The following is a 26977-nucleotide window of genomic DNA, read 5'->3' on the forward strand; positions in this document are numbered from 1 at the left end:
ACTTTGATCTCAAAGGGAAATGTAATGTTGTTATTGTTGGAAACCGAACATGAAAGCAGTCATCATGCATCAGAGCCAGATTGAAGAAATGAAAAATATAGAGATTCCCTACCAGTGGTAAGAAGGGACTGAGGATAAGCACAATAATGAGGCGCTAACCATGGCAGCACAAGAAAATGCACAATTTGCAAAAAAAAAAAAACAGAGACTGAGGTCTATTATGTCAGAGACAGGAATCAAAATATAGGTCTTAAGAGACCCCGCTATTAAAACTAATAGCAGGTTCTTATGACAATGCCAGGCAAACTGCACAAAAAACCTTTAAAACTTAAACCAAGTGCTGGAGGAGTGTACAGAAACATCTGGAGCTGGAGGCCATCTCCATGGGTGGTGCAGAATACCAAAGGTAAAAATATGAGACTTGAAGATCCAGACTGACAGACACATCATGTCTAACCAACTAATCATATGTTTCACTTGGCACAGACAAAAAGAAAACGATATCATTTGACGTCCAAAGATCAGTTCTGCATTCGTAAAATGCTTTGTTGGTTTCATGCTCATGTTCAAATGATAGGGTCAATAGAGACTGCTGAAGAACTTGATAAGATGCTGCAGAGTTAATTTAGCCATTTGTGCTATCATTTAGTGCAGCAACAAGTCTAAATCATGCCCTCGAGGACTGGAGATGGACAACAGACTACCACGATGCTGTGCAAAATGCCAAACGTTCAGACCCAGATATATTACTGAACAAAATTCAGGAACAAGAAACAGGCAAATAGACATTAAAATGTAAATGTTTCTTCCAGTTTATTTCAATTTAGTGACAGACAATGAGCAATGCTTCACGTTTCATTTTCTTCCTAAATAACTTCTGACATATTTGCAGATATTGCAACACAAACCTGAACGTTCCCATAATCTATTACAAGTTTCAGTTTTGCTGCCTTCCTGGAAAAAAGACACATTCTGTCATGATCCAACACTGGATGTTGTCTTCCTCATCTCATACTAATATAGGTTAATTAAACCTACCATTCAACAAAATCAAATTTAAATGCGGAGAATACTACTCTCATCTGTTTTGATTACCATATTGCTACTCATCAATCCAATGGTGCATTACTGTAACATTTTCAAACTGTTTGTCTAAACTACAAACTAAAATATTAATGTAGTACAATAAAAATCAAAACCACACACATTCAGGATGTACAAACAAAATGCAACAGACTATCCACCTTGAGTGGCTCATGAACGTTTATAACTCCCTTTTTGGTTTACCAAAAACAAAATCTAAAAATGAGGTAAACAAACTACAGCTGACATGATTTAAAACCCTAAAAATAAAGCAGAAGCACTTTCATGAAGCATGAAGGTGAAGTGTTATAAATAAATATTAAGTCCAGAATGTGAAGATCATTTTAATGTAAGTTGGGGAAAACATCCAACTCTTATAATTAAAATTCTTTTCACATTTATTCTTTTTTTCAGTGTCATGAGTAAGTGGAAGAGAAGAAACAAAATAGATCCTTTTAGTTTAATCCATGTTTTGCTGTCGATTCCCTTCACTCGCTGCGATCCTTCGGCTCTCTGTATCTGTACTGGATGTATTCAAAGATGTCTCTCTCACTGTCCACCAACAGAGGCTCTCCTGCCATTCCTGCAGTCAATACAATCAGCAAAATCACTTTTGGCTTCAGTTACAAAGTGAAACGGGGTGTTTATTTAGTTTCAGCTGACAGAGACTCACCAGTGACACCAAGTGGCCTGATGGTGTACTCGTTCAGAGTGAAGCCCTTCTCCAGAGCGTGAGTCCTCATGTTCTTATTAAAGATGTCACTTCCAGTGAAATACAGAACTCCACAATAGTACTGGTCCTTGGGAATTAACCTGACCAAAATCAAGAAAGAATGATTGGATTAAAAAAAATAATTAACTACAGATTTCAGTTCTAAATGGAAGCTCAACATAGTTTCTCAAAATATGTCATAAAGGCAAAGCCAGTGTGTTTTTGTACGCATACAGATTTAATCACATTCCTATCCTCACCAATATTTGCTTAAAGCTCCCTTCACAAGTGGTTCCTTTTATCAATAGTTCTAGAGTTCATTCATATATGTTGGTTTCCTGGCATGAACCTGGATTTTATGCCCAGTTAAAATGTTTCCAATAGCTTAAGCCTGGCTTAATCCATTTCAAAACCAGTTTGGATTTTTGTTTTGGATCATTTTTGAGCTGGAACATTTAACTATGTCCATGTTTCAACCATTTAAGCTGTTGATCTGAGGTGAAGTGGTTCAATCAATCCATGAAATTGGTGAAATACACCAGTACTACTGGTGTATTTCACCAATACACCATTGGTAGTGAGTAGATCCTCAGCAGACGCTACCACCACCTTGGCTGTTGCTGCTGCCAAGAAGTTCAAAATTGGTCTCCTCTGACCATTTTTTTTTTCCCCTCCAAGAGGCATTTCTAATCTGTTATTTAGGCTATTGAACCATCAGATTGGTGCAAAGTGCTATTCATCTATTGCTGGTGTTTGCAGATGCCGCTTGTACATGATCAGATGTACGAGTGTGCCAGAAACGCATGAATACAAAGGTTTTAGCTGGAACCTTTTATGTAAATAAACCAAAAAAGTGACTACTTGAGTTAAATTTTGTAATGAGTTCAAATATAATTAATTTAAATTAATTCCTAACCCTAGTCTAAACTAGTTTCTGAAGACTACCCAAATCATTAATCTCAGTTCTGTGAAAATGTATTGACTATTATGCCAGAAGCTTGTTGATTGCTACAAAACATGTGTAGTTTCTCTGCAACTTGTTAAAGGAGATTTGACCGAATAAGGTGGTGGTTTATATATATGAGGTTGAGGTTGGAACTTAGATCTTGTAGAAATCCCAGAATAGGTCTTAACTTTAATCCACCCTGAATGCATTGTTATAAGATCAAAATCAATCTGATGTCCATGCTTATAAGCTTCTGACCAGTAATATATCAGATAAATATCCTAAGAGTATTTGACTGAAAAAAAAGTTTACCTAATATCAATGCGCCTGTGAAGATGTTCTTCCTCGTCGTCATCATCAGTGTCCTGCAGCTGGCAGACTCCCTAAACAAACAGAGGAAGTACATTATGGGAAGAGTCATGTGCTAAAGGGGATGGGTGGAATTACAACACTAACTTCATTACCAGTCACATTAAGATAGCTACAGCTGACTGCATTTAGGAAAACAAACACCAGAGGCCTCACCATGAACTTGGTGTCTCCTTTGGACAGAGTGTCGGTCACAAACCCAATGGACTCCAAATGATCGACCACAGCATGAAGAAGCTTTGGCTGGAAACACAGAAAGTTCAATTAGTTAAAAAAACAATCCACTTCTTCTTACCGACATACTTTATTTACTGTAAGCGAGCAACAGTATATGTGGAGGTTTCACCTGCTTCTCTGTTTGAGAAGTGTAATTTGGGTGAGTCAGTAAAATATCAATATCACCACTCGATGCTGCACCTGGAAATCAGAAATATCATTTTAAAAAGATGAGCTAAAAATTAAAGACTAAATATCAGTTTGATTAAAGTACCTCTCCTGTAGCTTCCACAGATTGTTCCGATATATTCTGGATCAATTTTCTTTAACTCCTCCAGAATAAGACCCTTAATAAAAACAAAACAAAAGATTACAGTTAAAAAAAAACTGTGAATAAAATAATTTTAAAAATAGATCAGAAATGATCAAAAGCATAATCACCTCCATCTTTTCCATTTCAGCTCTTGGGATCCTTTTCTCAAACTCTTCAAAGTATCTAAATGCACCAAAAAAGATAAATACTATATTCTCTAACAGAAGAGAATAGAAATAAAATAGAAATGATAAACGTAAAGCATTTTCAGACAAACTTACTTGAGTCCAATCTTTTGGTGGTGATTTAGCTTGTGCTCTACCTTTTTCAAATCTAAAAGGAAAATAAAATAAAAAAACGGCACTTTAATGTTCCCTGCAAGTTATTCGGAACATTTAAACACAAAGAGATCTGTAAATTAGGTCTAACATTATTCTGGTGAGTTTAATTGTTAAAGAAAACAAATAAACGTTATGTGATCTACGGTATGTGCGGCACAAACCATCCAATGTCTTCACCCCCTCTTCAACAAACTTCCTAGCAGCTGCAGGCCTAAAGGTCAAGATATATATGCTTCGTTATAAGAAGTATAATTTAATGCATAATAAAAATCAAAAGCAGCAACAGCTGAGTTGGTCCCATTTGGTAATATTACCAACATACCCGATTCCAGTGACTCTGGTGAGGAAATTTATGGAAGAGCTAGTGTCATCATTTCTGATCTAGAGGAAAATAAGTCAGATTAATTAGTCTGTGCAGTAAAATGTATTTATTTTTTTACAGGAAGAGCAGGGAGCTTATGCACTTAACCAGCCTCTACTGGTGGAGTTCTGTTACTTTGTGACAAAGTAAAATATAAAGCTGAACACTCACTTTTTCCTGTCACTTCTGCCATAAAGTTAAAATAAAATACAACTTGACTCACCTTTTCAAGTTTTCTTAGTTTTCCAGTTTGCAAGAACTCATCAATCTTTTCAGCTATTTTAGCACCAACTCCATCCTGTTGAAAGGTAAAAGTAAACATATCAGGATGTTAAAAATATATTTACACAAGCTTTTGGAAAGCAGCACAAACACACTTACTGCTACTCTGACAAATAACCTATGCTATAAGAATGTTTAAACCTAAAGGCAGTACACATATTCCATCTGTGGACAGATTAATATTAAGACATTAAGGTCAACATAAAACACAGATAGTTTCCACATATGAATATAATATAATGTAAAAAAAAGTTATCCATTTAGACATACTAATAAAGAAACATCTTCATAATTTACCTTGTTATCACTGAAGTTTTGCTTCCATTATTCACTTTTTAAAAATATTAGTAGTATTCAAAACAATAAAGACCAACATAGAAAATGTATTTAGCACATACCAGTTTCTTCGCCTCTTCTCCACTTTTAATCTTGTTAGGATACTTGGCAATGGTGGATGCTGCTTTCCTATCCATAGTAAAGAATAAAAACATTATCGAATGGCTAAAAGAAGTATTTATAAAGAAACTACTTTAAAGTTTTAGTACTATGATATGAACAAGCAAGCTAGTTTACAATACCTTGATCTCATGTGCCATAAATTATACAATAAATGTATAATTTTGTTGTTGTAAAATTATTTTAAAACGTCATTGTCAGAGTATTCTCTAAATATCTGACCGGAAGTGAGTGAAAGATAAAGCAGAAATAAAATCTTTTGAGCAGATAAATTAAGTCTATCCAAAATAACCACTGAATATGTGATTTCCACTCATATCTGTAAATAAAAACAAAGGTTTTTAAGAACTCACCTGTATGCATTGTACTTATGTATTGCCCTGTTGACATTTTTCTCGTAGTTAGCCAGTTCTGTAACCAGAAGCACATCCCATTTAATTTTACAACCACATAAAACGGAAGTGGGGATTTAAATTACAGCCTCTAAAGAAAACTGTAAAGCACAGAAACTCCCATGCTTAAAAACAAACAAAAGAAATGTCAATGAAAGCAATTTTATCAGCGTATTACTCATTGAAAGTAATAAGAAGGCAGTTTAAATAGTAAAAACACTACAACTGTCAGGCTAGCTAATTGCTGGCTGAAACGTAACATCACGTACCGACAAGAAAGTCAGTTATTCCCTCATTTAGGGACTCCTGTGGAGCTTTCCTCTTGCTCATTGTAGAATACAAAAACTGCGAGATGTCCTGTTAAAGTCCGGTGGCAATCTTATCACGCAGGAGTGAGTACCACTTTGTGTTTTTAGTTAGCGCCTTGCTAACACTTCAAGCAGTACTCACGCTAACAATGACCCGAACTACGTAGCGGGGGTTGGAAATGCGTAACACGTCATTAATAACCCTCACGTGACGAAACACTTCTACTTTTCTTTTTTAAAATTAGGTATCACAATTTTTTATTTCTGCCTTTTTTTTATAATTGGAAAATACTAAATATTACGTTTGTTTTTGTAAAATACATTTTTTGCTTCAAATCAACGAATTAGTACAATATCAAATATATAATATCTCCAGTTGCAGTCAGTTTTCCAACGAATCTTAAGAGGCTTCTGACTGAAGACTGTTGCTGTATGACAGTCTCATGAGTTTCATAACATGCTAACAGTTCAATATCCACCACCAGAGAGGATAATCAACAGTAATATGTCCTGGATGACACATTCAGTAGTTAGCAACCACTGCTAATCCATCTACTTTGCTTTAGCCCCTCCTACTTAAATCTCTGTTTTGCCATGGTTAGAACGGGGATAGAATACTTGCACCTTATGATCAACGAAGGAGACTGTTTAAACATCCTCCTTCTTTCTCTGCTGTTTGTTCCTGCTCTACATCCATAAAGCCTCCTTTTAAACTAGAATTCTGGATAATAGTTCAGGTATTATTTGAACTTTTGAGATGCTAATCAGCTGCTCCCAGTTGTTAACCAATGCCTTGCCTCAATTACACATCATAACAATTGTATGAAAGAAAAAATTAAGAGTACAAGTCCTTCCACCTGCAGAGCATTCAAAACCAGATAAAATAATTGTCCAGAAAAACAATGTCCCAAATCTCAAAAATTATGAACAAAAGTCTATAAAAACGCCATGCGACAGACTGGCGGCCTGTCCAGGGTGACCCCGCCTCTCGCTCAGAACGTTAGCTGGAGATTGGCACCAGCAACCCTGCTGACCCCACTAAGGGACAAGGGTGTAAAGAAAATGGATGGATGGATGGAAGTCTATAAAAACCAAATCAGAACTAACACAAAGTTACTCCAACATGCGACCACCATGAGCAACACAATTCTAGAATTTTATATAAACAGGACCCTGTACTTTTGAGGTGACTGTTCGATAAGTATTTTTGGAAAACATTTTAACCTCATGTTTTGTTTTCACAAGCGGTTTTCTGATGAGAAAATACAATTAATAAACCATGGAATGACATATGCATGATCGCAATTAGCAACAAAATAAGTCTAATCACAGGAAATAACAGTTTTTTTTTATTTCAACTTTACAGGACATTTATAGGTAGCTTTCAAAAATGTTCACAATCACGTTAAAATGCCAGGTTTTGAAATTAAAGCATAAAACCAGAAATAAATAAGTTTAAAACTTTTTGCACATACAGTGTAACATAATCTCTGTATAATTCGAGATAAAAACAAAACTAACAAATAATGAATTCTGAAATTAAATTAAAGATGGTCCAACAAAGTGTTAGTTTGCCTATTTACTGAGGTTGCTGCAAAATCATTAATATTCTTTCTAACATCCATTGAATTCTGCAGAATAAATGTCACCTAATATTGGAGAAAAGTTTTTTAATTATTTATTGTTCGTCTTAATATCTTTGAAAACCTAGCATTTTCACAGAGATGTGTACAATTTTGTGAGACACTGTAGCTCCTAAATCACACACAAGCCAAAGCATGTCATTTAAGAACTAGAAATATTGTAATGTTATGTTAGACTAACTGACATTAAGCAAATGTAATTTAACATGATAAAATTATTATATAAAATATATTTTTAACAAAATTTCTCCACAGCAATAAAGTAATCATCTTTTCCATAAAAGTCAGCTTCTTTACATTAAATAAACTGTAAAAACAAAATGGCAGATTTGCAGCGTAATCTCCTCTTCTTTTAAAGTCCTTCTGGTGTGTTAGGAATCAACTTTAACATAAACCCTATCCCTGGAGAAAATCTTTATGGCCTCTTCAATCTCAGAGAGTTTACAGTCAAGCTGAGCACGGCGTGTGCGAACGCTCAGACCATCAGACCTGAGCGGGAGGGAGAGCAGCTCCGACACCAATGAGCCATGACCTGAGGGAAAAAGAAACATCAATTTCTCCATGTGAACGTCCGTCTACCAGCAGATTTACTCATCCAAAGGAGACCTACTGTCTTTCAGGGACTTCAATGTCTCCTGTCTCTCGCCATCAGGCAACATCATGTGACCAGGTGGGACCCTGGGATCAGGCGCGTTCCTCTTCCTCTCCTCCTCTTCTTTTTGCCACTGCTTCTTTCTTTCCTCAAGACTGCATTAAGTGGCAGTGAGACAGTAAAGAAAGGTTTTGGGTCAGTTTGCCCCTTCAGCAACTCAAACCCCCTATATTTACCTACTTCATCTTCATCTCATACTTCCATTTATTTTTTTTTTAGATTATTTCTATAATATTAATTCACAACAAACATAATCTCAAGGTTCATTACAAGATAACAGTTCAAGTGTTTTTTACAGTGCTCTATGAATGTGATAATAATAATAATAATAATAATAATAATAATAAAAGCTTGTGTTAGTGGATCCTAAGAGACACTAACAGGCTTTGGTTTTGTACATAAGTAAGTTGGACCTGAAATGAACAGCGTCTCAAAGAAAGGCTGAAATGACTAGTGCCGTAAGAAAAAGCAATTCATGTAAAAGATCTCTAAAAACATTTCATTTAAAATGTTTATTTAATGTTTATAAGGTGAAATATTGCAAATTACAACATGCAAACATATTAGAAGTTATTTGAGAGTAAGTTATAAATAGAGTAAAATATGGTGTTAAAATACTCACTATTGAGGCACTTGGCCCTTCACTGCGCTCGGGACGGGCTTATCCCTGAGGTTTGTCAGTGACTGGGACCGACGAAGAGTAGTTTTTCTTGCAGCCCGCGCATTATGTTTCACAAAGTCTACGGTATGACCTTGCACCTGAAAGCATAATTTAAAAAGCAGACATAGATCTATGCTTCCGTTACAACTAATTTCCCTTATTGAATTATTTTCACAGAATTTTTAAAAACATTTAAATGGCTGGCGTAAAACAATTACATTGGAAGCAAGACATTTAAACAAACGATCAACTCTATGATTGTATTATAATATACAAAAAGCATAATTTTGTTAGATCCCACCATTAAATCTAGGACCTTTGAGGAACTGGAGGAGGCTGGGCGCTGGAAAGCCACAGGCGAAGGTCTTGGCGGAGCGGAGGAGCCGCCTTTAGAGTGGGCCTTTAGAAACGTTTGACACTGAGCTTTTACAGGTGGGATAGAAACCTGAGTGAAATAAACACACAGGTTAAAACATAAGGAAAATATGAAATTCTCAAACTTCCGTTAGAGGTAGATCTTGTCCTTGCCTCTAACTGAGCCATCACCCTGGATGGGACGTTCTGGTATTTTGAGGAGGTCCACAGAGCTTTGACTGGGACAGGGCCGGCATGAATTCGCTCAGCTTCTTGCTCTTTGCAGCGTCTCTGGATCTCCCGGAGTCGACGTACATTATCCTTACTAAAGTCATGTACTTTCTGCTCTACAAGGAGAAGCAACATTTATCCTAATTACAGTTCAATAGACTAGAAATTTATATTTAAATCCACAGTTTTTCATCTGTGAAACACCAAAAATGGATAAGTTTAAAAACTACATTAGTTGCTGAAACTTACTCTGTTTGGGAACAGGAGTTATGGATAGCCCGTCTAGTCTTAGTAAGTCTCCCACAACTCCTTTCTGTCCACGTTCCAGAATATAAGTGGCATTGGGGCCAACGCGGGGCCGGCGGGATGGTGAGCGAGCGCTGTAGCTGTCTGGGTACAACACAGGATCTGGAGCAAGAGGACCCAGGTGAAGGGCCAAGCTCCCTTTCTGGTGTCCTTCTAAACGACCACGAGCTGGAAGAAAAAAAAAATAGTTTAATGCCATCATGTATTTGTTACAAAAGGTTTTCTATTCAATAGACAGTAAGTTCTCTTTTAATGTTTTCTAAACATTCCATATTACCGTATCTTGTAAACTATTAATCCTGCTAGAAGCTTTTTTGTTTACATTTTGTTAATTTAAACCACAATCTATAATCAATTTTTCAGACTAACACAGAGCGTAAAGTATCTTTTGTAAAGTGGAGGGAAAATGATACAGTTTTATAAACTTATCATGCAGAAAAATCTTAAAGATGTAGGGTGCATTTGTATTCTGCCCTCTTTACTCGTATACCTCTAAATAAAATCCAAAGGAGCCAGTTGTCAAACATTTAGTGTTAAAAAACAAAACATGCATCATCTCTCTACCAATTCACAGTTAAAGACAACTTTATGTTGATTAATCACCTAATCCCAACAAAATATATTGAAGATGACAAAATGTACAACAACAACAAAAAAAAAATGCCCAAGGGGTTTGAATATCTTTGCTAAGTGTTGTTATGAGGCATCCTTCATTCTGACAAAGGCAATTTTAAAATCATGTCTTTGTTTAACACAAGACCTATTGAACACAGCTATTAGAGGGAATCTTACCCGAAGCAGGTCGTTTGTAGTACTCAGGGAGCAGGGAGGGATCTGGGGGGATTGGCCCAGATATTGTGGAAGGTCCCTCACACATCTGAAAGTGCAGAAACTGCTGAGCAGATATATCAGATATAAACAGTTTCAGATCAGAAACAATCAAAATTGAAAATACAAAAGTACGACTACCAACATTTATTTTATCAGTATGATTTAAAACAACTGCACTACAAACTGCACAATATAAATGAAATATTTGCGGGTTTATTTGCTACAACTATTAGTAAAAAAATCCTTTTAGAAATTGTATTTGAGATGTAGAACAAATCTCACAATCGGACAATAAAAATAGACGACTAAGATGCATGTTTCCCTGCATATACTAAAAGGTAAAAACGTAAATAAAACAAAATAAAAATAATAAAAACATTTGCGTATGAATATTGCTATATAAGTACTGCTTTCAACGGCTATTAAACGCCAACCACAACTATTGTTTGCTGTAGTATTTTTGAAGTAAGCTAATCACCACACACTGTTTTCGACGACACTCCGTGTGGATTAAGAGGAGCAAAAACGCATTTGACATCCCACAAAACCTGCAAGCGGCCAAACTAAATTAAATAGAAGCCTACCCTTTAAAACTGAGTCGTTGTTTGTCGGTGAAGGGTTTTGTTCACGCGCGCCGATGACGCCTAGATATCAACACTTGTTGGCGAATTCTTCACCATGGCAACGGAGCACGCGCAAACGGATTTAGACTGAAGGGCGATGACCGCAGGGAGCACAGATATTAGCCGTCAGTTTGGTAAACAAAGCTTGAAAACACACTGTAGATCAATTAAAAAGTGTAAAATTGGCCTTGTTACATGTTCGCTTAATGATTATCTACCCGTGGAGCGGAACATTACGTACTTCTGCTGTAATCTCATTGAGGAGAAGAGTTCTTTAATCCTGAGTATTGTCTTTCAGGCGCTGCAAGGAAGGTTTACAAAATGAGAGCATGTTTCTCTGGAACCACTCAGCGGATTAGGGAAAACCTTAAGCACAGACATGTTAAAATAAAAACCCCCAATGCGATCTAAACAAATAATTACAATAATCTAAAATTAATATTACATCACAGAGCAAAGATATTAGAGCAGGACTTTTATATTTTGTTACTTGTAGAATGGAGTGTGTGATCCCTAAGAAAGAACTTGTGAAAGCGTAACAGTAGTTTTGTGTCTGTGAATACTAAAAAAAATATGTAGTATTTATTTAAATAAATAGTAAATATGCAGATTTGTTTTGCACCATTTGTTTGGGATCATTTGGAGCAGAACTGTAAGTGTAGCATTGTTTTTAAAGTGTGACTCAAAGAATATAATTTGTGTACTTGCACTTAAGAATTTGAATTTAAAGGAGTGTAACTGTTGTTTTGTATTTGTGAAAGACTGAAAAAAAATCTACAATTACAAAACTTCACAATTCAACTTCACAATCAAATACAAGCAAATACATTTGCACCAATAATACCTCCATAGAACATTCCCATGCTGGTTGCATATTATTACTTGAAAGAATTAACTTTTGTGCATTTGGAAATTGTAATTAAGGAATGATTTGTGGCTGTCTATAATTCTCTTTCCAGTATCTTGGCAGAATTTGTTTAATTTTTCCTAAGATCCCACACAAGGAAACTGTGTTCTTTAGTTTTTATCTTAAAATAAACCTCCAGTTAGCTCAAATTTGGGGCTTTGTTAAAGTGTTAAAAAGCACAATAACCTTAGTGCATGTAATCTTCTTACATTGATGAAAATAATTGAAAATGATCAAAAATAATTATTTCTCAGGATTATTACATTCAGCAAGTAGAAATAACCAGAGGTGGGCAGAGTACCATAAATTGTGTTCATATAAAAGTACTTATATGTCCACATATTTTAACTCAAGTAAAAGTAAAAAAGTAGCCATCCAAGAAATTACTCAAGTAAGAGTAAAAAAAAAATTTGGTAAAAAATGTCTACTCAAATACTGAGTAACTGGTCAAATTATCATTAATTTAATATTTCAAAATTACATAATCAGACAGAGCAAAATATAAAGTTAAGTGGAAATTTTGATATTTTAAGGACAAAAATGACAATAATTCATATAAGTAACAAAAAATAACAAAATCAGGCAAATAACATTTTTCTAAATCAGTTTCTTTTAATAAAAATCTTATGAGACTTTAACAAAAACTGCAAGCATGTGTGTGTGTGTCTGGTGAATTTTTGGTTAAAACGTGTTTGTTCTTTATTTAGTGAAATTACTCACAGTGGGTAGAGAATCCAGAAATTTTACTCAAGTAAGAGTATTGATATTTCATAATAAAATTACTAAAGTAAAAGTCAAAAGTACGGTATAGAAAAGAACCCCCTAAAAGTTTCCAAAAGTTACTCAAAAAAAGTAATTGAGTAAATGTGACTAATTACTACCTAACTCTGGAAATAAATGATTATTCTAACTGATTGCCTGATAGGTAAACTGTTGCGTTGTACCAATGGATGGTAATCAAAATTGAACAAAAGCAAAAATTTAGTCTGATTTAATATCAAACATTGACAAAAAAGTAGCATAGCTGTTTTACAGTGCATATAAATTTCTGCTTTCAACTGTATACACCTATACCGCAAACATTTTTCAGGAGTTTGTATTGTAGACATCAATTAATCAAGCAGTACTAAAATATTATTTATGGAATAAGAAGAGTGGAAAAAATATTATGTTCTGATCAAATATCATAGTGCTGGCATACAATTATGCAACATCAGTTAGAATGTCGCATATTATGCTAGAAATGAATCAGAGACCCTTACTAATGGGTGCTGTATTATAGAGGTCCAATGTTTATTCCCACTTATAACAGTACAGCCACTTACCAATGATATTTACACAACTGCCCCGCCCTCAACGGGAGGCTTGACTGCGCATGCTCACGGAGTGTCTGTTGGTGCTTTCTCCTTCACTCAGCTACACTGAGCAACGGTGCGAAAGTCTACACACTCCGTTGTAAATATAAGGTAAGATACAATAACTTTACTAAAGTTGTAGCTTCTTAAACTTGCCGGGGTGCCTGTTTCTCAGCGTGATTTGTAGTTGTTGACAAAGATGGCTTGACTGTGAATGAGAAACGAGTCAGAGAGGGGGAGTGGGAGGCACCGCAGACGCGTTACCAGGTTTTGATACTAGTTTAGGCCTGTGTTTGTTGTAATCAGCTGCAATAAATACATAAAAATCACTGCAAGCGGCAAAATGCTTCGAACCCACTTGACAAAAGGTGTTTTTTATAAGTTTACACGTTTTATTAGTTGCGTTAATTCGCATCTAGATGCGCTCAAAAGTAATAACTGGTGAATATTTTATGTAGAAGTATTGACGACATATTTTAAAGTATGCGGGGTATTTATAAAATGTTTGATTCAGTGCACACTGCATACAAGAGTTACCAGTAGGACACATCCCCTGTGGTGAACATGTTCCCTGAGGGTTAAAACGACAGGATGTTATAAATCTTAAGGAAATTTAGTCATATGGAGCTCGTGAAGAAGCAGAAAAACCAGCAAAACAAAGACTTCTATTTCTCTGGTACTTCCTTTAAAGCCGTGCTTAAGGATTTCATTATGTCTTTACAATGCTAATTGCTTTTAAAAATAATGACGTATATATACATTTTTAACAGTTTTTATGTAAATTTATGCTATTTGTTTTTATGTCGCTATCCAAAGTTCTGAAGTCCGGCTTCAGTTCTCTGCCCGTTTTTGATAAAATTAACAATTAGAGATGCAACAATCAGGCTTTTTCTGACCGATACCGACTTTTGTTTTGATAGTTGGTTTTGTTTTCTTTGGAATCTTAACTCCTTTTCCCAATTTTGACAGATCCAGATTACTTTTAGTCCAAGGAATATACCATAAACATAAAAACAATCCTCCAGGTTACAGGAAAGAGCCAGATGTGCCAGAAGATTTTCTAAAGCCAGAGATTTAGAATGATGTTATCGAATTAAGACATGGGGTAGGGCAGAGAGGCAAATCTTCAATGTTAATCGTAATTATTAAATCAAAGGTTGCAACTCCAGTATTTTTAAGTCTTTAGACATTTTGAGCAAAGCATGTACTTTGATGCAGTTATGTTGAATTTATCAAAAATCACAGAAAGGAGACATGTCCATAAATGGACAAAAAAATGTAATCCTGTAATTTTTTTTATTGAATTAGATTACCAAAAAACCTGCAGCACATTTTTAAACATCTCCTTTTTAGATGTTTAAAGTCTGCAGAAAAAATATTGGAAATGGGTGGCTAGATCTCAAACAGCCACCAAATGAAATCGGTGCACCTCTGGTTCCTGACTTGTATCATATTTTTGTTCAGTTCAATATGGTATAATTTCATAGTTTTGGTGAGTTTTATGATTAGCAACACTACTCTAGGATTTCTTTTAACATTTTACCTGCCGATCTGATAGAGCTGATTGAGGTAAATTTTGTGACTGATTTCTGTCTCTTTAATGCTGATAAAAGGTGATGCTGTAACTATTATTGGGGCCAAATACCACAGGTAAACATGCAGAGTGAATGTTTTCACTGCACACAGAAAAGTAATAGTCAAGCCAAACACATCCAAAATACCACATAATGGAGCAGCTTAGGTTCAACCTATAATGTGTCTGAGGGTTAGTTTTGCTGTACTTGGCCTTATCTGTCTCTCTCACACACAAACACACATTTCTTCAGTGTATGGCACAACCACACACTACCTTGGTTATCTAGAGATTAGGCTGGTGTTGAGTAACTGCTCTTTTTATACATTTTAGATTGTTTTCCCCCTGTCTCTCTCCCTCAGCAGATGTTGAATAGGTCACTTATTTCCTTAAAATCAACCTAATAGTTATATTTTACCCAAGCTCAATGCAACAAATGCCTTTTTAGGCGCATTTTCTTGGGTTTCAAAGCAGCATGTATCAAAATAAAGAGACTGCTCACAACAGATTATGTCTGATTGTCAACAACCACCATTTTGTGTTTGTGTCACCTTATCTGTCCTTTTGACCTTTCAGTTCATTCTGGGTTGCCTGGTTGTTGCCTAATTAAAGTGACCTTGGAGTGACAGGCCCACGTTTGCCTGCATCCACAGAGTGGAGGTATAATAGGGATAAACCCGTTTATTTTATATGGTTTTATTTCGATAGGTTGATGTTAGATGAGGACACATGTTGACTGCCAGGTCACGTGTTGCAGTGTCATGTTTACTGGAGCTAAACTTAGCAGCCAGACAGAGAAATGAAGGCCGTGAGGGGAGAGGGGGGGCAGAGATGGACAGTGTGAGAGGAGGAGGAGTGTCTGTCGGCTGAAATGACAATGACTGACAACAGGTTGCATGCTGTCTGCAAGTATGCAGGCCAGCTTGCACCTACTGAGGAACCTGAGGGAGAAATAGGGAGCAACTCAGAAGCCACAAAGCTTTCTGACACCGAGCGAAAGAGACTGATTTAAAGCTCAGTGACCCTGACGCCTCAGTGATGGGACTGGACCAAAAACATGATGACAGAAAGCTTTTTGCATCAGTTTAATCTAAGGTATTTACTTTGGTAGAGCCCTATGAAATGCACTTCTTTTTTCTGACCACTTTTATTTACTTATTAATTTAATTAGATTTTTATTAAATATTGTCAGTTATTAAGATGGAAGAAAAATTTTTTTACGGGGAAAATAAGTTATGTTTGAAAGAACATGAAAAATGACCCAAATTCTCTCTGCTCCTAATCTAAATAGTTGTAGTCCAGCATTGATTAAATGCTTTTTACGGCCTGAATTATTGAGTAGTTAAACAGATAACAGTACATTTTAGTTTATAATATGAACATTTACAAAGAGTGAAAAATATTTATACTCTTGTGTTTTATTAGAAATTAGTTTGACTAAAGGGCATTGCATACCACCATCAGACGGTATGTTAAATTTATTGTGGTGAAGCATTTAATTGATTTGTGTTTTTATGCCCCCAAATTCTCAGATCTGTTCTGAAGCTTCAAATGTCAACAGTTCAGAAATTGGTCACAAAAGCTCTGATCTGTGCATCTCTAATAAACATACTTTACTCACTCACTGCTGATTTGCATTTGATGAAATATTAAAACATGTATGTCCTGTTACCACACTGAAATGTTAAAAAAGGTATAATTGTGGAGATGTTCATGTATTTATTTGGTTCCTGTGGGTTATTAACTATCGAATGGCATGGACTCCTTTTTGTTGCTTTCTAAAAAGCTGCTAGTTTCAGGGGTTTTTTTTAACCAGATGATCAATGTGCTTTAACTCCCCAGATGTGGAATATAGTTTATATAGCACTGTGTCACACACTATTCTGCTGACCTGTGCATAATGTTACCACAGTTGCCATAAAATATGCATATATTCAGTCACTGTCCGGTGAGCTGAAGATGTCAGAACTGTGCAGAACTTCTCGCCTTTCTCCTGTTCCTGTTGGTGTTTCCCTCGTCTTGAGGAGACATGGAAGAGAAAGTGGGGATTGTGATGCTGCAGGAGGAGAAGACAGAAACAGGCGTGCAGGCAGAAAACAAAGATGTCTGTGCGGCATGTGAGCACCACGCCCCCGAGGGTCACGGTGAGTGGAGGGGGTGCATGGAGGGAGACGGAGGAAAAACATCATCAGGGTCCCTGGATCGCTTTGGGGTGACGGCGCTGACCTTGGAGCCACTATTAAAGATTTTCCAGTTTCAGTCTGTCTGTTCCAGGCATTTGATTGGACTACACCGGTTCTGACTGGGATACAGTGCCTGATGGGCAAAGTCCAACTCTTCTGTAGACAAGATGATGGGTTTAAGGGTCAGGGCAGGGCGGGGGGCAAAAGTAAGAAAACGATTAAGTCAAACATTAACCCAGCTTTACTGCAAGTGAAGGCAAAAATAATTGCAAATGATCAGACAGAGTCACCTTGTCAGAAATGTCTTCTTACCTCTCAAGGTCATGCATGCATGCTAATTCACGGGACCCTGATGACGGCGTGAAGCAGTGCGGCGCTGGCGCTGTGGAGGACTGCAGCAGCGTATAGCTGCTGACTGGAGAATCCAGCTTTTACTGCTTAAGTTAGCTCTTCTGCGCTCGCTTGGTCGTATGTCTTTGCACATCATACATATTACATCTCCTCCTGCCCTGATGTGTTGCATAATGAAGGATTTTGTTTGTCATGCATTTTGTGAGTGGCAGCAAGTTATCTGTGGTCTGTGGTTCTGCATGTCTCAGCAGGAGAAATGGTTTCATTAGCTTAATAATGGCTGCTGGATTGTGATGGGATTGTTGCCAAAGAATCAATAGTTTCACATCAATGGGCTGGAGATGTCAGTCCCACAGAAAGAAACTCGTCTGCTGGCTGGATGGCGCGAGCTCAATGTTTGCGCTGCTTTCTGTTGTTTAATGTATGGATGACATCCTCAGTGCTTAGTGTTCAGTTGAAACTTTTTTTTTTTATTTCAGTCTCAGTTCAATGTGATTGGACTAATTTTTTAAGCTTGGTCCACACATGAGGTGAGGCGTTTGCTAAGATGAGACGCTTGACTTCAGTCTGATTGATCTGCTCCAAATGTGTCGTTGTCCTGTTAAAACATTGAACTGTTTCCAGTTCTAGACCATATAGTTCTCAAATTAAAAGACTTATTTGAATACATACTTGTGAAAAAAAACATCCACACAAATGTAAAAAAGTAAATTTTATTTAGTCTGCTTGTTGAGTAGTTTATTCCACCATGAAAAACACTATCATATAAAGGTCAAAATCAATACCTCATGCTAATGAGTAGTATATGCAAACTAAACTATAATGTGTAGAATATATCTAATTTCTTTTCAAATTTGCTTCAAAGATCTGATTTATTTCAGTACTTTCTTGAAGTGGTTTTGGGAAGAAGATGCTCAATGTTTCCTGTTTTTTTAGTCACATCTATTTTTTAACATTTTATGCAATGTTTTCTGGGCTTGTTGCTACTTCTATTGATGCTTTTCCTCATGCTTCAAAGTTTTTTTGTTTGTTTTAAAGAAAAAGCTACATTCAATTAATAGCTTTTCAAAGCTTGCTACTCAGAACTGCAGGAAAATGCAACATTTGTCAGTAAAATGCTTAAAAAATATCTACTTTTTGAGATAACGGTGAAGTGGTGAGTGGATCAAGACCATTGTACGGACCAACTGGAGAGGAAAAAATGGGCTTTGTTGAACAACGATCTGGAGATGGAAAAATGAGTCATCAAGCCCAAAACTTCTAATGGAAACTAAACATTTTGGTTTGGAAACATTTGTAAGCTGCCATTATGCATCTTTCAGGGAAATGCAGCTAAGTTTGTATCTGCATGTTTTTGCTGTTAGTTAGAATTTAAATGGATGTGTTTCCTCAGGAACAATGGTTGTCCCCCCAGCGTACTCAGACTTGGGAAAAGATGCCAAAGATATCTTCACCAAAGGCTATGGTGAGTCACAGGATTAATGTGGACCTGCTCTGCATTAATGCAAGATTCTCTGAATCTAATCAGTCTGTTAATCAAGTTTATTTGTGTAGTACATTTCAAAGCGCTTTACATCATAAAAATACAAAGTCATTAAACAGACATTCAGTAACTGAAGCATTACATTTTGCCAACGTTACACATCAGATTGTTGATTAATGTTTCATTGATTATGTTTCAAAAGCAACTCTAACCAGCTCGGTTTTTAGTTGAGATTTAAAGGACCTCAGTGTTTCGGCTATTGTGTAGTTTTTCGGAAGTTTGTTCCAGATTTGTGGTGCATAGAAGCTGAATGCTGCTTCTCCTTGTTTGGTTCTGGTTCTGGGGATGCAGAGCAAACCAGAACTAGAAGACCTGAGAGATCCTTAATGTATTGTGATGCTAAGCCGTTTTATGAACTAACAGTATTTTAAAGTCTGTCCTCTGAGCTACAGTAAGGATTTTAGAACTGGGTTTATGTGCTCTAACTTCCTGGTTTTAGTCAGGAAGTTTTAGTCCCATGAACTCTGTGTTCGTGGGACAACCATGGACACAGAGTTTCCTGTGTTCATTCAGGACTCATTTGCTGCATGTTGCACATGTTTATTTATTCTGCAGCTTTTAGAGCCACGCTGCAGCCAAAGCGCTTGGCTCTGTTATTTCTCCAGCATTTCCTTTATTTCCTGTTTTTCTTCAGGCTATGGAGTTATGAAGCTGGATATCAAGACCAAGTCTCATAATGGGGTTGTAAGTAGTTTTGTATTTATCTTTCAGTAATTAGAGTTAAGCATTGAACTTAAGCGCTCTCTGTCTTGGACCTCATCTACTTCAGATATAATACACTGGATGTTCTCCTTACTTTTGTCTCTAAGTTGCTGATATTAGATATAAGTTTGATTTTAGACATTATGTTTTTCTTTTAAATCTGTTCTTTCAAAGCCATGCAGTACTCTGCAAGAACATTCACATTTGTCACATTACAACCACAAGCTTTATTGTGCTTTATTGAGGTTTTCTGTGACAGACTAACACAAATGAGTACAAAATTAAGAAGTGGAGGAAAAGTAAATTGAAATCTGGTGGGTGCAGTACAGAGTAGTTTGTTTTTTCCCACGCAGTAGCTCGTCACAATAAGCAATATATGAATAACTTGCACAAGAAATTAAAAAATGACCAAAAATTTCCATTTGTTGGCTTGTTTGTGTAGTTTGCTTAATTTTTAAATAATTGCTTCCCTGTAATGTTATTGAAAAGCCACCATTTTGAAAACATTTGACACAATACAAAGTGGATAGTTTGAACTTTTATTTATTTGATAAAAGTCTAAAAACTGGTAGTTTTTCCTGTTCTCCTTTCTGAGCCTGATGATTAATGTGTCTTAAAAGGCAGTTTTGTTTACAGAAACTTCATAATCCATTTTATTTTTTGTTTCGTTGTTTTTTTTGTTTTGTTTGGTTATCTTTGATATTTAAAATGTCTTCCAGATACAGTGTTAAATATTCATTAGAAATGAAAATGTATTGATCGTTGACTCCACAGTTATCATTATATTAGATGAAAATGGCCTCAAGACAACTGTAGAATCGTTCATAGTAATAATTTCTGGGACTATTTATCGTCCAGCACTATTTATTATTGTGACAGGTTGAGCCACACTTACTGTTTTCATAACCTTCCCTGCTTGATCAACTTCTCCTCGCCTGTATCCCTGCCCTGTTTTCTGAGTGTTTGAGTGTTTTTATGGTGCTTTTTAATCACTAACGCCTGTCAGGCCTTCACAGAACAGCTGGATTCACTCTGAGTGTCTAGAAAGCAATAACATCATTCAGATTATTATTTATAAAATAACTATGAACCATATGATGCTTTTCTTTTACTTTCCAAGTTTGTGCTATTCATTTTTTACATGAAAGCCCGTTAAAACACATTATTAAATGTAAAAACAAATTTAAGCTTCAGAAAGAAACAGGCTTTATGTACATTATCCTCTGTATCTGCGGAGCTGCAAATATTTCTTCAAACTGTTGCTCTCTTTAACTTTCTCCATCTCCGTTTGTCTGCTTCTTCTTTGGACTCTTCTGTTAGATGTTAAGACAGGAAGGTCTGCGTGTGTTTCCTCAAACATGATGAGTATCGGCAGGTGTAGCGGAGATTGGCCAGTAATGTGCACAGCTGTTTTCTTTCCAGCAGTTACTGGGCTGAGTAGCTGGGTTTCCATTACAAATGTAGGCAAAACTTTGTTGATATTCTGCTAGTGTGGAAAAAAACACAGTTTCACAGTTGCAGCGTTTCCGTTAAACAAGAGACGCAACTAAAACCACACGTAAATAAATTTGTTCATGTGATAAGTCATTAAAAAACATGGTGTGCCATCATCCTCCTTCCACTTCCTCTTAGGGCTGTAGTGATACAATAATCTCACGATATGATACACAATATTCTGCCCACAATACAATATATATTGCGATATTCAGCAAACGATACAATTCAATACACGTTTGCGATTTTCTGAAAGATTTTAGAGGGACAGAGTGATTTTGGTGACATTTTGTGACTGTTATAGAGTTGGACTGAATTAATTTAACTGAAAACTGATTAAAAGCACCAACTACACAATACCTGGCTCTGGTTGGACCTGGACACAGACTTAAAGTCGACAGCTGGACAAAATGAATCAAAGAAGTGGTGAGAAAACATGTTTCTTTTAATTTAAACAGTGCAAACTGTAGCTTACCTGCATTTGTAAAATAAATAAAGTGCACCAAGTACCCTGCTCTGAATAGTTTGATACCTTTTTAACCTTGACACTTATATCTGAAGGAATCACTCTAAGCCTGATGACCTAATCACTCTCCCAGCGAAGCAAGCAGTGAGTGAGCAAGGTGACAGTTGGATGTTACGATACTTGCAGATGAATATTGATTTTTTTCTAGGAAAGAAAATATCGATATATATCGCGATATCGATATTATTACACAGCCCTACTTCCTGTCGTCCTCTTTGTCTTTTCATCCGTGACATCCGTGTGATGCGAAAAACGTGTTTCCATTGCAGTTTTGCGAGATATGCTAATTTTGTTACAGCCAGCTCAAAACTTTTTATTGAAGACTATTTCCATTAAGTGAATTATTTTCATAATTCCAATTTGCACCATTAAATGGTCAGTGGAAACACAGACACAGCTGCAGCAGTAGCAGACAGTGTTCCTCCTTAAATCCACTCCAGCAGCCTCTCCCTCAGTCCTGCCTTCACTTTTCCTCACCAGTGATTCTCCAGCTTCCAGTTTTCCTTTTTACATAATGGGCCGTGTATTCTTGACACGGCCCATGGTTTCCCACAGCTGCTTATTTTCTCCTTGTTTACTTTCTCACGCCTCTGTATCAGTCTACTAATATGTGATTTTTTTTTCCCTGTCTCATTTCATTTTCCACACTTCTTCCCTCTTTGTCCCTGCAGGAGTTTATCACCTCGGGCTCCAACAACACAGACACAGGGAAGTCAGGAGCCCATCTGGAGACAAAGTACAAAGTGAACAATCTGGGGCTCAGTTTCAACCAGAAATGGACCTCAGACAACACTCTGACCGTGGACGTCACCATGGAGGACCAGGTCGGGCTCAGAGTTGTTTTGTGTAAGCGCTGCACTCAGAAGTTGAAAGAATGAGCTCACTGGTTGTCTCTTGTGTCCTCAGCTGGCTACAGGGCTAAAGCTCGGATTGGACGCATTGTTTGTTCCCAGCACCGGGTAACAACGATCCTTTTCATGCTAAATCTGCAAAGTTAAATTAAACTTTACACTTATGCTGTCCTGCTGTTCGTTTAGCAAGAGGAATGGGAAAGTGAAGAGCGCATACAAGCGGAACCACATGAACCTGGGCTGCAACCTGGACTTCGACAAGGCCGCTCCCACCGTCCACGCGGCCGCCGTGCTGGCCTTCAGCAGCTTGATCGGCGGCTGCCAGATGGCCTATGAGACCAAGTCTAAAATGGCTAAATACAACTGGGCCTTAGGATACCAGGGCTCTGACTTCCATGTGCACGCCCACGTGTGAGTAAGGGTGGGAGGTGTAGACTTACAGTTTCACTGCGGTATTTTGTAGTACTGTTGTAATTCTGATTTAAAAAATTATTTATTACTTTCTTTTAGGTGACTGGTTGTGATTGCATGGCACAGCATTCTTAGCTTCACAAACACAAGTGCTGGTCTTGAAACAGGCTTCTTAAAGAAGTGAGACTTGAATAAACAAACTGCACAGTGACTGCATGTAAAATTTACTGATATGGATGAACAGATAGTGGAGAAAATAGTAAAAATAAAACATGAGATAAATACTGTTTGTCAATTGAAATTGATCAAAATTCTTATCATGATAAGAAATTTTTCTACGATAAATGATACATGATATAATAAATGCCCAATATGAATTTGTGATCATTTTGCAGAGCTAACACTGTGAAACTGTATTCTAAACACAGTTAGAGCAGGTTAAATATAAACTAAATGATGTGCATCAAAACACACTAAAAGCTTCATCTGGTGTTGCTTTAGCAACACCAGTTCAATTTAAGTCAGCAGATGCTTAACAGATGGCTCCCGGCATTTAAAATGTGTAAAATTAATTTAATCCTGTTTGAGCAGGTGTGGTGTGCAGTTAGCACATTTGTGTCCCAACATAAACCCCAAAGTCAAAATTGTTTTTCCAGCTTAAAACATTTTTTATATGCTCAGCAACAAATTAAACATGCAATATTTTAATAAAACAAAGTGACATTTTTTGTTTTAAACAAAGGCGTAGAGTTTCCTAACTTTTTGTGTAATTGTTTTTGAAATTTTAGGTCTAGAACATCTTTTGATCTATTCTCAGCAAGAAACATGAAAACTTTATTAAAAAAAACCTTTTCAGTTTAACCAAGTTTAATAAATAGATGTGCTCTAGTCTTTTTTTTCAGGAAAAATTCACTGGATGTTTGTAGCTCTTCTTGTAATGAAATTGAAATTAAAGAAAAATGCAGGTAATAAAAGAAAAATCAGTGGTAAGAGTTACTAACTTTAGTCAGAAAATGCCACCAGGTGTTTAATGCGCTACACTTTTAAAATAATAGGGGTGTATATTAAATGTCTGCTGGCTTCTATTAAATATGTATTTGGGTTTCTAATGGCATCTGGTGGACAGTAAGTGAAGCCGGCAAGCCTGTGATTAATGACCAAAATAGCATTCCATACCTAATCACTCCTACTTTCAGGTTATAATTCACATGGGTTTTGGCTGTTTCTTTTAGTGCTTCAAAACAAATGGTTTTAAAAGACCTAAAATACAAATAAAATGAATTAAGGACTATATTCTGATGACTCAAAATGTGTTATATTTAAAATTAACACAAAATATGAGTTTCAGTAAATTGTATTACTGAAAGATGATGTAAGAAGTCTCCCTTCTGTTTAAATGTTTCTGGTAAAGGAAAAGGAGATTTCTGTAATAGAGACACTCTTTTATTTTTTTACATTGTGCTCGGGTCTTTTTGTTTCAGTAATGACGGGTCAGAGTTTGGGGCCTCCATTTACCAGAAGGTGAACAGGAACTTGGAGGCGGCGGTGAACCTGGCCTGGACAGCAGGAAGCAACAACACACGCTTTGGGATTGGAACCAAATACCATCTGCACAAGGACTCCTCTCTGTCTGTAAGAAATAACACATGCAGCACATGTTATTTACTGGAGTTAGAAATTCATGTTATGAATGACACTTAGTGGCACATCTGAAATATCCTCTAAAATAAGTGAAAATGTCCTTTTTGAGTGTTGAGGAACTTTTAATGTGTTTATGCACACAAACAAGGATGTTGGTTTCAGTACCGCTTCTCCCCTCAATGAAGACAATATATAAATGTACTTAAATATAAAAAATATAAGTGTTTTTCTTTGTTTCTTGAGTTTTTTCAAAAGAGAGTATATACGTGGGATTGATTTGGAGAGACGGCCTGGAAAAAATTTATCGTTTGGCTTTTCTTTTTCAAACTTCTTATAATGAGATCAAATGTAATAAAGGTTAGTAGTATTTATTTATTTTTTAAAAACTCTGTTTTCATGTAACTTTTTCTCTTCTTAGCAAGTTTTGTCCCAAAAGGCAACAAGGCAGATCTGGTCTCACTGTTTTGGGCAAAAACATTGCTCTAAATATTGACATATAATGCATCAAAAGATCTGTGTGTGTTCATTAATGATGACCTGACATGGTTCCTTAACAGCTGAGGATATGTTTAACGAATATTACATTTTGTTTGCACAAAATCTTTCTTGGATTTTGGTCAGTTTCCCCAGTTTTAAGCTCCTTCAGAATGAGCTGCTTTTTGGCGTCTTGTCATCTTAAATCCAAATAAGCTGCTGCTGGAACTTTGCCTGGGTTGCTAGGAGACGGATTGGGCTTTGCTGGGTTGCTAGGAGACGGATTGGGCTTTGCTGGGTTGCTAGGTAACGGTGCAGCGTGCCTGTCGATTGGAAGAGGATTTCTGAAGCAGCTCATTTTCCAGACACAAAAACCATAAAACTTATTACAAAAAAGCAGCTATGTGTTGTTGTTTTTTTTTAAGCGCATGGACTGTTTTTGAAGTGTTAGAGACCCAAATGGAAGTATAAAAATGTACGAAATGTTTAAGAATAATTATAATTCCTCGAATTATTACCTTTTTTTTCTCTCTCTCTCCTCTCAGGCAAAAGTCAACAATTCCGGCGTCGTTGGGCTTGGATACACACGAACCCTCAGGCCAGGTTCGCCCTCTGACATTTTGAATGTTGTTTTTAGCAGAATCAACTCAAAGAGCAATCACCTGAAACTCACTCCCGATGCTCTCCCCATGCAGGAGTGAATCTCTCCCTCTCTGCGATGATCGACGGGAAGAACGTCAGCTCCGGCGGACACAAAGTCGGCATGTCGTTCGAAGTGGAGGCATAAACCAGAGAACGGAGATGGGAAAAGAAAAAAAAACAAAATGGCCTCAAATGTGACGACACTCAGCAATACGTGAACACATCACCCCTCTGAGTCCAACACACACACACAGATACACGCTCTTTGGCCTTAGCCCTGAAGCCCTGATAACCTCCAAGACCTACAGTACTGTAACTACCACCCAGTCCTAATTTATTTTTACATTTTAGTATATCTATGACTTTCAACACAAACCTAAGAGCGTATTTTTATCAGTATGCAGCAAAAACAATACGATTAACAAATAAAAGTGCACTTTTAACTTGAGCATTAGTGTTTGCAGAGAAGACGCAAGTTCTGAGGCATCTTTTCATTTTAACTGTCTGGTTGGTTTAGTTACGTTCAGCTGGATTATGGTAGGATTAACACAGGCTGCCTGTTTGGAGTGTTGTGGTTTTGTTGCATGATTTTAAGACTTTTGTGAAAGTTTGTACAAAACGGATGCAATAAAAACCAGAGCGAAAGATGAAACCTCCTTCTCTCAACCTGAGAAGCTGACTTTGATTCTTCCTCCTGACCTCAGTAGCAAACTGTAAATCCTCAGCTGCCTAAATGTGTTTTTCAGATCTTATTTGGTAAAAAAAACAAAAGGGATCGATTGATATTTGGATTTCCGTGTCAACTCGTCCTGTCATGTTTCAGCCTTTGTCACATTTCACAACTCTGCTGTGGAAGTATAGGAAGTATCGTTAACATGTAGGACCTCAAAGTAATTTAATCAAATAAAGAAAGTCAAACACCACAATCTTGTTGATTTGTAGTATTTTTATTATTAAGTTAATTATCAGCCATAAAGGAAGTTGGTCTAGTCAGAGAAACCACCATGGCTCCATCAGTTTCACGATCCACAAAGAAGAGTTTTACAAAAACTTTTAAATTTACCTTGCGCCGACCCAAACCGACAACTTCAAGATGGACTTGAACTTTCAGCTGCTCACACTGGGAAGCTTTCTGAATAAAAGTTTTATGGTCAAATGAGACAAAAATATTGAAAATGATTGTAGAGCAAATGTGAGGCTCCAAACCTTATGTGCCAAACAAGCAAGCATAGAGGTGGAAGTAT

The 26977-nt window shown here is 36.7% G+C and overlaps 3 protein-coding genes across 9 annotated transcripts; 1 reads left to right on the plus strand and 2 right to left on the minus strand.

The window, feature by feature from the left end:
* Nucleotides 1-794: 794 nt before the first annotated feature.
* polb (polymerase (DNA directed), beta) lies at nt 795-5970 on the minus strand. The gene is made up of 14 exons (XM_015047867.1): nt 5741-5970; nt 5433-5490; nt 5022-5088; nt 4565-4639; nt 4303-4361; nt 4142-4191; nt 3921-3972; nt 3768-3822; nt 3601-3673; nt 3457-3527; nt 3267-3353; nt 3054-3124; nt 1757-1896; nt 795-1666 (listed from the first exon to the last, which is right to left on the minus strand). The coding sequence occupies exons 1-14, from the start codon at nt 5799-5801 to the stop codon at nt 1572-1574; spliced, it is 1014 nt and encodes a 337-aa protein (XP_014903353.1). The 5' UTR covers nt 5802-5970; the 3' UTR covers nt 795-1571.
* A 1131-nt stretch (nt 5971-7101) lies between these two features.
* On the minus strand, nt 7102-11364 carry enkd1 (enkurin domain containing 1). 5 transcript variants are annotated; one of them, XM_015047872.1, is made up of 8 exons: nt 11322-11364; nt 10419-10518; nt 9570-9794; nt 9264-9436; nt 9037-9180; nt 8697-8833; nt 8033-8169; nt 7102-7954 (listed from the first exon to the last, which is right to left on the minus strand). In XM_015047872.1, exons 2-8 carry the CDS (start codon nt 10501-10503, stop codon nt 7794-7796), a joined length of 1062 nt encoding a protein of 353 aa, XP_014903358.1. In that variant the 5' UTR covers nt 10504-10518; nt 11322-11364; the 3' UTR covers nt 7102-7793. The 5 variants fall into 5 exon arrangements, with proteins under 5 accessions (XP_014903358.1, XP_014903359.1, XP_014903356.1 ...); XM_015047873.1 differs by having other exon boundaries at nt 10419-10503; nt 11322-11360; XM_015047870.1 differs by lacking the exon at nt 11322-11364 and adding an exon at nt 11042-11302 and having other exon boundaries at nt 10419-10503.
* Nucleotides 11365-13345: 1981 nt separating this feature from the next.
* Nucleotides 13346-26499, plus strand: vdac3 (voltage-dependent anion channel 3). Of its 3 annotated transcripts, XM_015047861.1 has the most exons (10): nt 13347-13453; nt 16943-17059; nt 18843-18914; nt 19627-19676; nt 22386-22538; nt 22621-22673; nt 22752-22976; nt 24458-24608; nt 25637-25694; nt 25787-26499. In XM_015047861.1, exons 2-10 carry the CDS (start codon nt 16945-16947, stop codon nt 25876-25878), a joined length of 969 nt encoding a protein of 322 aa, XP_014903347.1. In that variant the 5' UTR covers nt 13347-13453; nt 16943-16944; the 3' UTR covers nt 25879-26499. The 3 variants fall into 3 exon arrangements, with proteins under 3 accessions (XP_014903349.1, XP_014903347.1, XP_014903348.1); XM_015047863.1 differs by lacking the exon at nt 16943-17059 and having other exon boundaries at nt 13346-13453; XM_015047862.1 differs by lacking the exon at nt 13347-13453 and having other exon boundaries at nt 16924-17059.
* Nucleotides 26500-26977: the final 478 nt, after the last annotated feature.

The sequence above is a fragment of the Poecilia latipinna genome, unplaced genomic scaffold (assembly GCF_001443285.1).
Source record: "Poecilia latipinna isolate Pla-1442-1.1 unplaced genomic scaffold, P_latipinna-1.0 Scaffold845, whole genome shotgun sequence".
Lineage (NCBI taxonomy): Eukaryota > Metazoa > Chordata > Actinopteri > Cyprinodontiformes > Poeciliidae > Poecilia > Poecilia latipinna.

Coding starts and splice junctions, on each gene's coding strand:
- polb (XM_015047867.1), bottom strand. CDS start 5,801: ATGAGCAAGAGGAAAGCTCCACAGGAGTCCCTAAATGAGGGAATAACT. Junction 5,491..5,740: donor AATAACTGACTTTCTTGTCG/GTACGTGATGTT, acceptor TTCTGGTTACAG/AACTGGCTAACTACGAGAAA. Junction 1,667..1,756: donor CAGGCCACTTGGTGTCACTG/GTGAGTCTCTGT, acceptor TATTGACTGCAG/GAATGGCAGGAGAGCCTCTG.
- enkd1 (XM_015047872.1), bottom strand. CDS start 10,503: ATGTGTGAGGGACCTTCCACAATATCTGGGCCAATCCCCCCAGATCCC. Junction 9,795..10,418: donor CTACAAACGACCTGCTTCGG/GTAAGATTCCCT, acceptor TTTTTCTTCCAG/CTCGTGGTCGTTTAGAAGGA. Junction 8,834..9,036: donor CAAAGGTCCTAGATTTAATG/GTGGGATCTAAC, acceptor TTATGCTTTCAG/GTGCAAGGTCATACCGTAGA.
- vdac3 (XM_015047861.1), top strand. CDS start 16,945: ATGGAAGAGAAAGTGGGGATTGTGATGCTGCAGGAGGAGAAGACAGAA. Junction 19,677..22,385: donor CCAAGTCTCATAATGGGGTT/GTAAGTAGTTTT, acceptor TTGTCCCTGCAG/GAGTTTATCACCTCGGGCTC. Junction 25,695..25,786: donor CACACGAACCCTCAGGCCAG/GTTCGCCCTCTG, acceptor CTCCCCATGCAG/GAGTGAATCTCTCCCTCTCT.